Source organism: Anolis sagrei, chromosome 1 (genome assembly GCF_037176765.1).
Source record: "Anolis sagrei isolate rAnoSag1 chromosome 1, rAnoSag1.mat, whole genome shotgun sequence".
Classification (NCBI taxonomy): Eukaryota; Metazoa; Chordata; class Lepidosauria; order Squamata; family Dactyloidae; genus Anolis; species Anolis sagrei.
Genome location: NC_090021.1, coordinates 226,614,395 through 226,629,691, shown reverse-complemented (window position 1 = coordinate 226,629,691; position 15,297 = coordinate 226,614,395). Strand labels below are relative to the sequence as shown.

The 15,297-nt window shown below is 40.0% G+C and overlaps 1 protein-coding gene across 2 annotated transcripts in view; it reads right to left on the bottom strand.

Annotated features, from left to right (window-relative positions):
* XRCC5 (X-ray repair cross complementing 5) overlaps nucleotides 1-15,297 on the bottom strand; it is a 64,266-nt gene that overhangs the window by 29,430 nt on the left and 19,539 nt on the right. For both annotated transcript variants that reach the window (XM_060773928.2, XM_060773937.2), the window contains exons 9-14: nucleotides 14,060-14,172; nucleotides 12,406-12,468; nucleotides 10,355-10,492; nucleotides 6,327-6,417; nucleotides 3,023-3,156; nucleotides 1,044-1,240 (exon numbers count right to left, since the gene is read on the bottom strand). In XM_060773928.2, the coding sequence (XP_060629911.2) occupies nucleotides 1,044-1,240; nucleotides 3,023-3,156; nucleotides 6,327-6,417; nucleotides 10,355-10,492; nucleotides 12,406-12,468; nucleotides 14,060-14,172 (736 nt within the window). The remainder of the gene's footprint in view (nucleotides 1-1,043; nucleotides 1,241-3,022; nucleotides 3,157-6,326; nucleotides 6,418-10,354; nucleotides 10,493-12,405; nucleotides 12,469-14,059; nucleotides 14,173-15,297) is intronic.

Genomic DNA, 15,297 nt, shown 5'->3' with positions numbered 1-15,297 from the left:
ACAGCTTTTAAGTATGTGTGAACAAAGAAGACCTGCACATTTACTAACGCATCTCCTTGGTCATAAGAGCTTGATAAACTTCAACGTGCAGCTGTCAGTACTCACTAAACAAACTTCAATTAAATGCAAGACAGCTCATTAGATAGCCTTAAACTACACCAGAAACTGTTTTCAAAAGACAAATGTCTAGTTTTTAACAAGATACAGTTGCAAGGCGATTGTCTAAATCTCCTCCTCACATCTCAACTTATCACAGAATGAGAAGTCCATTATGAATTAAGAGTGAGGTTTATTGTGGTTACCACAATAGCATAAATATTCCTTGCTATTAATCTGTTTTGATACTTTTCTGATTCATGTAAAAGGTAAAGATTTCCCCTTGACATTAAGTGTAGTCATGTCTGACTCTAGGGGGTGGTGCTCATCTCCATTTCTAAGCCAATGAGCCGGCGTTGTCCATTGACACCTCCTAGGTCATGTGGCCAGCATGACTGCAGGGAGCATCGTTACCATCCTGCTGAAGTGGTACCTATTAATGTACTCACTTTTGCATGTTTTCAAACAGCTAGGATGGCAGAAGCTGGAGCTAACAGAGGGGGTTCACCCCACTCCCCAGATTTGAACCACCGACCTTTTGGTCAGCAGATTCAGCAGCTCAGTGGTTCATGACAGCTACATAAAAAACCCTGCACTACTTATATACAAAGATCTTGTGTTCTTCCAGATTGATAACTTGTCTATTTCTCCCTCACTTTCTCAGGTTGCTTTTCACCCGTTCTTGCTATTTCCCATTTAAATGCACTTGTTTATGTAAGAATTAAAGGGAGTAGCAGTGGAGGGATGGCAGTGGGAGAGAAATGAATAGATGGGTTTTTCTCCTACCACTTCCGTTTCAACCTCACTGACATCCCATCTTTCCTTTCCCTTCCCACTCTTAAATACCTCCTTTTATTTATTTATGTTTTAATGTTTAAAAACCTTGCTAGGGCTTTAGCACTAAGGTAGGCTCCAGAAGCACTAGAAGCAGGAACGACATAACTCACTTGTCTTTGAAGATATGCTGAGCTGTCTTCTGCTCTTTCATCTTGCCTGCATCCTTCAGTGGAAAAAGCGATTTCACTTTTTCAAGAGGAGCCTGGCATTTCTCTCTCACTTCCTGAGGTGCCTCCAACATGTCTAAGAGGTGTTTTTCAATAGGGGGCAAAGGGGCATCCGGATGGAAAGCCTTGTGCTGTAGGCACTGGTGAGAAAAGAGAAAAACATATTTCAAGTCAGTAATTTAGAGGCTGTAAGATGTAGATGAGTGTACACTTTAGAAAGTATTTGTTTCCAACATGCATTTCAAGAGTGTGGTCCCCGTGGGATCCGCTGCAGAAGTTTAAATGCTTCTTGGTATGAGAGGCAATATTCTGAGATTATATGAGTTTACAGGGAATGGTTACAGTGAAAAGGATCATATACTGCATGCGTTTGTAATGCTCAGTGACTTCAGCTTAAAAGTGGGGCTGATTACACCAAAACATTCAGGGGCCAGTATGGTAGATGGAATGTTAAAATGCAAGAATATTTTGATGATTTAATTTCAACGAATAACCCAATTTTACTTCAGTGTATAAAACTATGATAGTCCTCCAAAACCCAGAACCTGTATGATAAAATTTCTCAAGTCAAATTTGCATTTGTCTGCCAAAGCACACGGATTTCTCACAACGGTTTCTAGGATACAGTCCAATGCTCCAACTATTAGGATACTGAATCATTTTATGCTGCTCATATATTCCAGTGAGATCAAAACTCACATTTTCCAGTGAGATTGCAACCAATAAATAATGAGGGGCCATGTATAGGTTATTATGCTCTGAACTGGGTGGATGGAGCATTTCTAAGAGCAATGCTCCATAATTAAAGTGAACTGTTACATCTGATAACATAAAGACATCACAGAGCACACATGAATACAAAGCACTGGATCCAGTGCACATAGCTAATTTCCAAGAGCTCTGGTTGAATTGTCTGAGAACACCCTTCTGTGAGGCAAGTAGGGACAGCACACATTCCCACTTCAATCAAAGTCAAGTGGTAAGATATCTGTTCTGACATACATGGGCTTAGTTTCACCTGAACTTGGGGAGGACTGGATTACAACCAGTGATGTAGTTTATGTGGCTTGGCGGGGGGGGGGGGGGGGGGTAAAATGAAGCTATTGCCTCCCCAAGTGAGAATGTTATGTCCCTCTCCATGGAATTTTCCTTTGGCCCTTAAATTTCTCATAACAAAGAAATGAGACATTGAAAATCATTTACGTTATGTGTGCAGTCTCTTAGTAACTCTGCCTGCCTCTTTTCTCTAGATTTCTCAGCTCTGGCCAAAATCCCATTGAGGAGTTGCTTATAAGTGGACTTATGTCTGTTGAAAACAGAACTTAAAGATGTCAAACATTCATTTCCAGGAGAGGGCGGCTATTATGAAACTGTGTAGGAAAGCCAGAAAAGGGACCAATGCACAGTGGGATTGATGTGTTATAGTCCCCAATGAGCATCAGGTCCATGATGGACATCAAGCACTCCCAAGGCACACTTGCTAATGCCCATTTATGCATCTTCACACTTCAAAAACTGGATTTCTTATCACCTTTACTACTTAGTTAAATACCTACTCAATTTACGTTGAGTTAACCAGGATTCCAATCTTTATTTCTAAATCCTCAATTGAAGTTTTTGTTTACTACAATTCTAAAGAAATTGGGGATCAAAGGAAAATCCCTTAGGGTGGGGAGAATTTTTATTAAATACTCTCATTTTGCCACATACACAGCTACACTCCTGACAACAGCTCCCAAATTCCTTAGACAACATGATAATCAGGTTCTGGGAGTTACAGCAGGAAAAACCATAACATTTCCAGGCTTTGAGCCTTACCAGGTTGTGTTTGCCACAATGTTCTTTCTAGCAAAAGTATGAAGATACTTTGAAAAAAGTCTGACAATGTTTAATGACAATGATGAGAAGACAACTGTTCTTACCTGATACAATCTTTGAAACTGAGGATTTGGAAATTTGCTGGTTTTAAATGTATCTTCAACTGTTTCTTCATTCTCATCTTCATAAACCAAACTCATGGAATCAATCAGAGAGTCAACTGCAAGCAACTGATCCTCTGGATCAGCGGAGACAAAACATTAACACACAATGAGGATGTATAGCAATGTTCTCTTTTCGTAAGCAGGTATCAGCCCCCCAAAACAATTTTGTTATTATTTTCACCAATAGCTAAATGAATACAAGGAGGGGTAATTAACTTTTGGCAAGAGAAATCATTTATAGCCATTCAGATGTAAGAGGGGGAAATATAAAGCAGATAAAGTCAGAGAAAAGAGAGAGGAGCTTCCTTCGCTTGTTCAATGTATTGGTAACTTAAACTTCTGAGTGTCTATACCCCTAGAGGATAGCAATTTTACTTTTCTCCTACTGATTTCTATGGGAGAGCCCAAAATGATTTTAATGATCAGCCAATTGGTCTTATCAAAACAGACAATATAAACATAACATACAGTATACATCTAGGAATTCTATGGGAGAAAAGAGGCACAATGCTTTATAATGATGTTAGACTATCCGAATGGAGCAGCCATTCTAAACAATTGAACCTATGCTTCTAAAATTGATAAAGCTTCTCTTGCAGCAGCAAGCAACAGGTAATACCTGTTAATAATAGTAGCCAACAATGAAAGGACCAAGGCAGTGACATACTTGGCCCATCCAGTTTGGATATCAGCCAGCATGCCAATGCCATAAATCAAGAAATAGTTTTCTAAGATCTACAGAGATACTCACAGGAACACCTCAGCAAGCGAGAGTCCAAAAGTGGCAGGCTAAAAACCCAAAACCTCAATCCATGGCTGATACCAAATGAGAGATGCCCTCCTGGGCACACAGAAGACTGGGCAACTTGGAAGGTGCTGAACAGGCTGTGCTCTGGCACCACAAGATGCAGAGCCAACCTTAAGAAATGGGGCCACAAAGTGGAGTCCACAACACGCGAGTGTGGAGAAGAGCAAACCACAGACCACCTGAGCCCTGCCACATGAACAATGAAGGACCTTCTTATAGTAACACCAGAGGCACTTCAAGTGGCCAGTTACTGCTCAAAGGACACTTAGTATAATGCCAAGTTTTTAATCTTTGTGTTTTCTCAAATACATCACAAAAGTACAAAAGTGAGGAGAAAATATACACTGAGTATAGGCATCAATGTGCAAACAGTAGACCAGTGACAGGAATCATAGAGCCCTCATCCATGGCAGTGCAGGCTCAGGCTGATGGAAAGTGCCATTCAAGAACATCCCAAGGCTCATATGATTCCCAGCCACGCACTTGATGCTCATAACAAAAATTCCGATTTAGCATCTGCAGTGCCCTTTGTTTGACATGCTATTTTCAAATACTATGATGTCTCAATTAGAATAGTCATGTACTATTTTTAAGCACAAAGGGTTTAACTGCAGCCAGAATCCACTCTTCAGAGTCATCATGATTCAGTTGCTAAGGACAACTGCCTGCTTGTCTTTTTTTAAACCTCAGGGTTTGTTTATTGCAACAACTCCATTAAGCACTTCATTCAACACTGTTTTGCCTCTATCCATCTGCCATCCAACAGTCATTCTGTCATGCAAAGGAACCACACATATTTGTGACTGGTTTTTCTTCTTTTCTGTCTCTCTCCTAATCACTTTTTTCCATTTTATATGTGCTTTTTTACTGCAAGCTTCAGCACAAAAAAGTATTGTCTTTTTTTTTTAAATGAGAGAAGTCCTTCAACCATTTGATAAGTTAATCCGTTCAATAAATTTAGAGCAAGAAACACCATCCATTTCCAGGTTTTTTTTCCCTACGAATTTCCCTCCATTCACAGACTGCTGTGCATTTATAATATAGCACAAGAACACTTAAAATAATGTGCTCAAATGCTCCAGACTGACATTATGTGGATTACGGGGTGGTGTGACTGCAAAGGGAACTGTAAACATCCAGTTGGGACTGAAAACTATATTCCTCAATGTAAAATACTACTAAACAACAACAACATTTATATCCCACTCCATCTCCCCATAAGTACAAAAAATAACCAAAATCAACAGAAATAACCAAATAACATAAATTACAAGATACTGGAGTTAACATAGAACACATCAATCAAAATGGAATAACAACAAAACACAACAATAGATTGCAATTAGAAGTAAACTATACAAACTAAGTTTAATGACTCAGCCACAAGATGGGTTAAAAATATCAGCAGGGTAGAACTTCATTTAGATCATCCATTATAGATGACACCTTAACTATTATCAAAGGCCTTCTTGAATAGCCATGTCTTGAAAAACCATGTATACTAAAGCAAGTAAACAAACCAAAACCTATGTTAAAGAGATACAAACAAAGTTTCTACCTGTTCTAACAGATGCACACATGAATGCCTTCTACCACCTGGTATCTATCCTCCAGATGTAATGGACTAGAATAGCATCATTCCAAATCAATAGCGACAATGCCAGAAGGATTATGTGAGCTGTATCCCAACAGCTGTGGAGGGCACCAGATTGGGGAAGCCGGTGTAATGCAACTAGACATGGGGGGAAAACAGGCTGCCACAGGGCAAAAACATCTATGGAAGAGGTGGAGACCTTTTGTCTTCAAGATGTTTTAACTACAGCCCCTGTTGAGGCTGTAGTTCAAGGTGGGACTCATGGGAATTGTGGATTAAAGGTGGGACTGATGAGAACTGTGGACCAAATTACCCAGAGGGCCAAATGTACTCCATTCTGATCTGCAGAATGCATTGTGTCACAAAATCACACAAAGTCAGCATCAAAGGAAAAGTAAAGAATTCCCTGCAATCACACTGAAGCCCTTTTCCTCTCACTCAAAAAGTGGGTTCCTATTCATGTCTTAAATGCAGTTATGAGACATGTCATCACCACAGTTTGAAAATACTGAACTATCCTGGTTAGCTTTAATCACAATCAAGGCCTGTGTCAAAGCTAGAAAGTGAAGTGAAAGCTGAAAGAGAAGGTTCGTTCCAGGGACTGATGGATTCATTAACATAAAGTTGCACTTCTAAAACCCACAACATCTGGCTGGACCTGAAACAACATCACAAGTAATAATTTCTGGCATTACAAAAGCTACATGTACTGTGCACAGTATTAAACTGGCAAGCCAGTACTAGTCTATGGGAAAGCAGCATCAAACTCTGTGGAAGTCACAACTGAGGAGACATGTATAGGGTCACTCTTGCTAAGGATCTGAATTAAAGTGAAATCTCACCTGTTGGTGCACATTTCTTATTATTCTTCAAGGAGGAAAACATGTATTGCCTCAAATCTTCCATATAAGGTAGCTGTACATATGCCAAGCACTAAAAAGTAAATAGTGGATGAGCAGAGAAGTGTCAAGAAAGCAAAACCATAATGGGATTATTCCAAGTGAAGCATTTATAATAGAAGTACACTGTGTCATTCACTGTAAGCCATCCTTAATATGCAACATTTCAACATATTGTCGAAGGCTTTCATGGTCGGAATCACTGTGTTGTTGTGAGTTTTCCAGGCTGTATGGTCATGTTCCAGAAACATTCTCTCCTGACGTTTTGCCTCCATCCATGGCAGACATCCTCAGAGGTTGTGCCATAGATGCAGGCGAAACGTCAGGAGAGAATGCTTCTGGAACCAGCCATATAACCCGGAAAACACACAACAACCCAACATTTCAACGTTTTCCAATTGTTTTCGTCTTCCCTTGAGCCAGGTGTAAATGGGACCTTATTCTATAACTTGATCAGAAAATAGAAGCACAACCTCTGTGAGTTCTATGGAGAAAGGAGTTCTCTGCCTGGAAGCATCCACCATATTAAATAGCCAAACACAGTCTGGAATACACGTTCAGCAGAAATGTTTACAGAAGTCTTAAAATAAATATTCAGCACTGAAGCAGTACACACTGAGGGATGCTGAATTTATTGGTGAATGACCCACTGGCATGCAATTTTCTTGATTTCCTCTCTGCAAAATAAAATATGCTTCCTGTTTTAAAAGCCATTTTCATCTTACAGGGCTTCCACAGCTTTCTGTCAAGCTGTGGCCATCGGCAATCATCTGTTCTTGGCATTTATAGCCCTTTTACTTATCTCTATTCACATGTCTCCTGCAACTCATCTTAAGCAATTTATTTTTCTCTGGGACAGTTTACGTCTATCAAAAAAAACTTGAAAGCTTATGTCAACCCCCAAAACAACAAAGCTTGAGTTTTTGCTTAGCCAAAACAATGTTTATTGAACACTGTATCCCATATGTTGTTACTAAAAATGTGTACTGCAGAAATGGCACTGCCATCTGCAGACTTTCTCTGTGTACCATCATTGTTTTACTGTGTGAAATGCAGAATTTTGTTCTGTGAAAAACAGAAAAGATATACAGACTAAAAAATATGATGGATTTTAGGTGCAAAGACCGAACAATGTTAACACAAAATAGTCTAAAAACATGAACATCAATTGTAATTTTTTCAAAACCCTGCTGATGAGATGTAAAATACCTTGTTTACCTGTTTTACTTATGCTATTACTTATTTATGTATGATGGGATCTCAGGATGATGTATAACAAAATCACTTCAACATATATCAAGCAATCTATATAAATAAAAATGTAATGTTCATTTGTGGGATTAGAATAACTCAAAAACCAGTGGGCCAATTGACACCAAATTTTGACAGCATACACCTAACAACCCAATGTATGTCCTTCACTCAAAAAAATTGATTTTGTCATTTGGGAGTTGTATTTGCTGGGATTTATAGTTCATCTACAATCAAAGAGCATTCTGAACTCCACCAATTATGGCATTGAACCAAACGTGGCATACAGAACTCCCATGACCAACAGAAAACACTAGAAGTGTTTGGTGGGCATTGACCTTGAGTTTGGGAGTTATAGTTCACCTACATCCAGAGAGCACTGTAGACTCAAACAATTTTGGATCTGGACCAAAGTTGGCACAAATATTCCATATGTCCAAATATGAACACAGATGGAGTTTGGGGGAAATAGACCTTGACATTTGATATCTGTAGTTACTGGTATTTATAGTTCACTTACAATCAAAGAGAATTCCGAACCCCACAAACTAACCCAAGGAGTGACCATCACTCAAAAAAAATTATTTTGTCATTTGGGAGTTGCAGTTGCTGGGATTTATAGTTCACCTACAATCAAAGAGCATTCGAACTCTACCAATGATGGAATTGAACCAATCTTGGCACACAGAACTCTAATGACAAACAGAGCATGCTGGAATGGTTTGGTGGACATTCACCCAGAGTTTGGGAGTTATAGTTCACCTACATCCAGGTAGAGCACTGTGGACTCAAACAATGATGGATCTGGACCAAACTTGGCACGAATATTCCATATTCCATATGCCCAAATATGAAGAGAGATGGAGTTTGGGAGAAACAGACCTTGACATTTGGGAGTTGTAGTTACTGGGATTTATAGTTCACCTACAATCAAAGAGCATTCTGAACTCCACCAATCACAGAACTGGGCCAAACTTCCCACACAGAATCCCCATGACCAACAGAAAATACTTAAGGCCATTCAGTCCAACTCCCTTCACCAGGGCAAGAAAATGTAATCAAAGCCCTCCTGAGAAAGAGCCACCCAGCCATAGATATAGTTTCATATTATTCACACACATACATAGTATCATAGATTTGAAAGGACAATGACATGTTGCATGTTCCAGAGTAGGCAAACCAGACAATCTCCACATCAACACTGACAAAGAAACAAGAAATACTTTTAACCCACAAGCATCAATACGTTACATATATTAGAAACCAGCATTTTCTCATTACTTTATGTTCCAGCTCACAAGACTGGGCCACAGCAACGCGTGGCAGGGGATAGCTAGTTTGAGCCAATAAAAATAATATAAACAGGCAAATATTGCCAGCATAATGTAGTGGTTTGAACATTTGACTACAACTCTGGAGAACAGGGTTCAAATCCACACTGGGTTAAAGAAGCTCACTGAGTGACCTTGAAGAAAACACACTACCTCAGCTTCAGAGCTAGGTAAAGAGAAACACCCCCTGAACAAATCTTGCCAAGAAAATCCTACAATAGCTTTTTCTTAGGATTGCCATAAATCAGAAATGTCTGGTGAAAACACACACCAACAAAACAATGGCATAATAAACAGTTTTACACTAGTTAAAATATGTTAAATCCATAACTAAATAGAATCAATTACACCCTAAAGCAGTGGATCTCAACCTGTGGGTCCCCAGGTGTTTTGGCCTACAACTCCCAGAAATCCCAGCCAGTTTACCAACTGTTAGGATTTCTGAGAGATGGTCAAAACATCTGGGGACCCACAGGTTGAGAACCACTGCCCTAAAGGCTATAATTTGTATTAGATTAAGATTTCACAACCTCTGAGGATGCCTGCCATAGATGTCGATGAAACGTCAGGAGAGAAGGTTTCTGGAACATGGCTATACAACAGAGCCCCCGGTGGCGAAATGGGCTAAACCCTTGTGTTGGCTGAACTGCTGATCAAAAGGTTAGCAGTTCAAATCCGAGCAGCGGGGTGAGTTCCCATATGTCAGCTCCAGCTTCTCATGCGGAGACATGAGAGAAGGCTCCCACAGGATAGTAAAACATCCAGGATTCCTCTGAGCAGTATTCTTGCAGATGGCCAATTCTCTAACACCAGACACAACTTGCAGTTTCTTAAATTGCTCCTGACACGGAAAAAAAAAAAAACATGGCCATACACCCTGGAAAACTCACAGCAAGTCAGTGATTCCAGCCATGAAAGCCTTCGACAACACATATATTAAAAATGCTTTATTCTATATCAGAATGACATCCATGTTGGAATGACACCAACATTACCTAGCTGGGAAATGATAACTGAACAGGGCTGAATGAACTAGATCAGGGCTTCTTATATAGGTACATATGAATTAACTAGATTAGGGCTTCTTATACAGGTATATAGGTAAATAAATAGGTATAAAAATCAAACATTTACTGAAAAGAAACCAGCATTTGCAAGGCTACCTAAACAGGATGGTTTTTCTTTTTGTGGAGTATGGCAGAAACATTTTCAGAGAGTCCACTGAAGACAGCACATGCTGTTGCTAACAGACTTGTGTAAATGGATGGTGTTCAGAAACCTTTTATTGTTGCCACAAATTTTGGAATCCCAACATTTGAGCTAAGGGGACCCCATTTGGACCCACAGTAAAAAGCAGCAAAGGAAGCCTATTAACATGAGAAGTATTACCTCATATTCATTTTTGATCAATGGAAAGGCTGCTCCAACCTGTGGCTGGGATCTTCTGTCGTAGACATAACGCACAATGGCTACCATATCCAACTCATCCAAAGCATGGATGAGGGAAGAAAGAGCAACTGCTGCAGCCTGTCAAAGGATATGCACAAGTATACAGAAATAACACTAATGGATATCAATAACAGCATTCATAGGATCAAAAAGCATTTTGAGTCTCTTTTTACCTCTTCAAAAGCAAAAGGAAATGCTGACAAGAGTACAACCAGGTCACAACATCAAGAGAGGTGTCCAAGCAGGGTACTACCTTTAGACCATATAGGGCATCACCACTTCAAAACTAGAAAAGCTATAGATATAAAGCTAAAGAACAACTAAAATGTGCAGTATTCTTTTTCTTGTCATGTTAAAAAAGAGTGAGCAAGTCCCATGGATCCAGGGAGTATTTTTCAGGTTTGGGCAAGAACACCAGGGCTGCACATCTGAAAACTAAGATCTTGAGGAAAGCGGAGGAGTTTAATGGACATTTCAAAAATAAAATACTATCTATCAACACATATAGAAATCTAGCTATCTATATTAAAATGCTACTTTTTATTTAAAAGGTCATCCTTCCATTCATATTTTACTTTAATTGTATTTTAAATTTCATTGATACAATTTTCCTTTGTCATTACTAATATTAACGTCAAAGGCTGTGACCAAGGAGCTGCTCTACAAGCATTCTCCAGAAGCACACTCCTCCGTTGATGTAACAGGGAGTTAATTCTCCTTGGAGAAGTAACACCAGAAAAGTCTCTGGGACTTCCCATAGTCTTTTTTTTACACAAAGTTCTAGTGTCTGCTGCACAACAAGACAATGGAGGAAGCTCTACTGTCTACTATCTCCACTGTTGTGTCACTTCAGGGCTTTTTGAATACGGGTGGGAAAATGGGGGTTAAGGCCAAGGGTGGCTGGCCCCCTAAGATATATATTGACTATTCCTGGGCCAGAAGAGCATACTATAGAATAATGGTTCCCAACCTGTGGTCCATGGACCACCAGTGGTCCCCAAGACCTAAAATATATCCCGTGGCCTCATGGTTACTACACCATTTCAACAAGAGTGACTGGTCTCATGAAACCATCTTATAGTGTTGAGGCAACAGGGATATCAGGAGGGGAGAGGCTGACTACCTACGAAAGGCCCCACAAGAAGCCTCGACTGTTGCTTCTCCTCCTCCTCTCTCCCCCGGAGCAGAGCCTTGGTGTCTTTGTTTTTAGGCCTATTCCTCAGGTTATTTAGGGTGCTGATTCAGAAAATTGCATTGGATAGACCACATCAGATCTAGATTATTAAATATGGCTTTCTGTGGGCAAGCAGATAGCGACTACTGGGTGGCATATGTCTTGTATCAGAAACTAGAGCTGATGTGGTCTATCTGATGCAATTTCCTGAATCAGCACCCCAAAAAACCAAACCAAATCTAAGGTTGACCAAAAACTGACTCATAACTCTTTTGGTACTAATGTTGGAGAGTGGTCCCTGGTCAAAATGGTCCCTGGTCAAAAAAAGGGAATCACAGCTATAGAATCACCTAAAGAGGCCCATAAACACTTTTTTTAAAGGTGGGGGGATATTTTTGAAGCATGGGTAAGTGAAACCATGGATATCAAATCCACAGCTAAGGAATCATACTTGATTTTAATTTTTTTTTAAATTAACATTTTAATGTATTTATTTATTTTGTTTCAATTTTTTAAAATTGGTTTTATTGCATTTTGCCAGAAAACTCCATATAAAGGCCACAATATAAATGAACAAAATAAAATTAAAAAAATCTATTTATTCTGGCATTTTAATCATCTAGAGCAACACCCCTCCGCTTCCAGTTTTCCCCTTGTAGGTTATAATGCTTTTTACTTGCTTTCTTTATACACTTTTAAGAATGGGAAGTTTCAGCTTGTTTCAGTATCTTCTCCTTAAGCCAGCTTTTCAACACTTCAAAGAGCAAAATATAAAAATTTCAGCTTTCAGATTCAACTGACAGTCAGTTGGCCTCACCTCATCATCCTTTGCTGCGAAGACTTTCAGAACCTGATTCCCCATGTAGCGATGCCTCAGGACCTACAAATGAACATTGCCACAACTTGGTCTTACGCCAATGCCATTTTGAACTCTGTAAAGTTACTGCCATCCAACATGCAAATTAAATTCCACACTGAAAAGATCAAATATAGCATTACGTTTTATTCCAGTGCCCTTTCCTATAGCTGCACATGGTTCTCCTCTATTGTTCTAGGTTAATTTTAACAGTACTCAGATTTAAAATTCTCAATTTCTCTCATCACTCAGTTAACTATCTCATACCTTCTCCTTCATTCAGTAGCATTCACAGTTTCTCATTATTGCTCCCATCAAGCCTTCTCCCACAAGTTGAAGAAGAAGAAGAAAAAACCCACAACAGTTCACTCTGTCTGGCTTTTGAAAACCTTTCAAGCTACTGTTCAAATGTAGATACTATTTTGTGCCATGCAGAAATGGAACGATAAAAGAGGAGCAAGTGAGAAGTAAAGAGAAAGTGAAGTTGCAAAGAGAAAGAGGAGAATGTCCCATCTACTTATAGCTCTGGTCTATCATCAGATTACCCCTGTGGGAATGTGGCCCTAAATGGGTGCAAAGACATGTAGAATCATAGAATCACAGAGTTAGAAAAGAGCTCATGGGCCATCCAGTCCAACTCCTACCAAGAAGCAGGAAAATCGCATTCAAAGCACCCCCAACAGCTCCTTCTTTGGAGGCTTTTAAACAGACTCCAAAGAAGGAGCCTCCACCACACTCTGGGGCAGAGAGTTCCACTGCTGAACAGCTCTCACAGTCAGGAAGTTCTTCCTCATGTTCAGGTGAAATCTCCTTTCTTGTAATTTGAAGCCATTGTTCCGCATCATAGTCTCTGGGGCAGCAGAAAATAAGCTTGCTCCCTCCTCCCTATGACTTCCCCTCACATATTTATGCATGGCCATCATGTCTCCTCTCAGTCTTCTCTTCTTCAGGCTAAATATGCCCAGCTCTTTAAACCATTTCTCATAGGGTTTGTTCTCCAGGCCCTTGATCATTTTGGTCACCCTCCTCTGGACACATTCCAGCTTGCCAATTGCGGTGCCCAGAATTGGATGTAGTACTGATGTCAAGCCAGGCATCCCCCATTCTGTATCTTTACATTTCATGTTTTCTGCCTAAGTGGAGTATCTTGCATTTGTCCCAGCTTAACTTCATTTTGTTAGTTTTGGCCCATCTCTCTAATCTGTTAAGATCATTTTGAATTCTGCTCCTGTCTTCTGGAGTATTGGTTATCCCTTCCAATTTGGTGTTGTCTGCAAACTTGATGATTACGCCTTCTAAACCTTCATTGAAGTCATTAATAAAGATGTTGAACAGAACTGGGCCCAGGACAGAATCCTGTGGCACTCCACTCATCATATGTGCATCGTTCTATGTGATCTATAATTTTGTTTTTGGCTTGCTACCTAGAAGAGCAAGAAGCAACATTCAAATGTCAAGCTCTGACAAATAGCAATCCCACCCAGCAACTCTGCAGCCATGCAAAACAGGCAAACCAAACCTTTAATTTCACTTCACCTAAATTCAACTCAGCCTGCATCACCTAAATTCAACTCAGCCTGCAACTCAGCCAGCATTTCCAAGTTATAGGTCATACCTGAGATGCTTTAGTGAACCCCAGGACAGCAAAACATTTTCCATCTGTTTTGTATTTCATCTGCTCCTCATCCACTTTAGAGAAAGGAATGATCTCACTCCCATAGCGAAACCCTGTGGAATGAGAGAATAACATCTTTTCAAAGTATCCCATATCCTCATGCATAAGTCTAGAAATGCTAATTAAAAAGCAAACCTAAAAACTTTGGATGGACTTATCCATGGGTAAATGTGCGTAGGTAAATCTTATCAACAAAGGAACCAACCCTTTCTCTGAATAGAGTTGCAAAAAGCAAGAACTTAGTCAATCCTGAGGAAACCTAAAAGAAGCACAGATTCCTTCTATTCTTTCCACCATGGTGTATCCTTCTGATCTTCTTGGATGTCTGGATGGGAAATGGCATCAACAGCCTACCCTCCCTGGGGTTTTCCCTTCTCTACTAAATGAACCTTGAATTTTTCATCAGTCATAGAATCATAGAGTTGGAAGAGTCCACATGGGCCATCTAGTCCGACCCCCTGCCATGCAGGAAAAGCACATTCAAAGTATCCCAGACAGATGGCCATCAAGCCTCTGTTTAAAGATCTCTAAGGAAGGAGCTTCCAGTACACTTTGAGGCAGAGAGTTCCACTGCTGAACATTTATAGCAGAATTCACAATTTTTGGGCTGTATGGCCATGTTCCAGAATCATTCTCTTCTGGTGTTTTGCCTTCATCTATGTCAGACATCTTCAAAGGTTGAGGGGGTCTGTTAACTAGGCAAGTGGGGTTTATTTTTCTGTGGAATGTCCAAAGTGGGAGGAAGAACTCTTGTCGGTCTGAGACAGGTGTGAATGTTGCAACTGACCACTTTGGTTAGCACCAAACAGCATTGCATCTTCAAGGCTTCCTGCCTGGGGGACTCCTTTGTTGGGAGGTGATTAGCTGGCCCTGATTGTTTCTTGTCTGGAATTCCCCAGCTTTCTTGTGTTGTTCTTTATTTAGCTGTTTGAGCTCTGATCCAAAGGACACTTGATTGTTTTGCAAGGAACCAGCCAAAGACATTTTAATTCACAAGGTGAATGCATCTAGCCTAGAGAAACAAACCTCAGCAGACATGTTGTATACCACATTGGGGACCTTTGTGAAGTGGGGGGGGGGGGGGGTACTACAAGGTGTCCCAAGTTTCCATATGTAGAAAAAATTAACAAACTTATATCATATAGGATATATTTTTGTATTTATATTTTTACATTGGA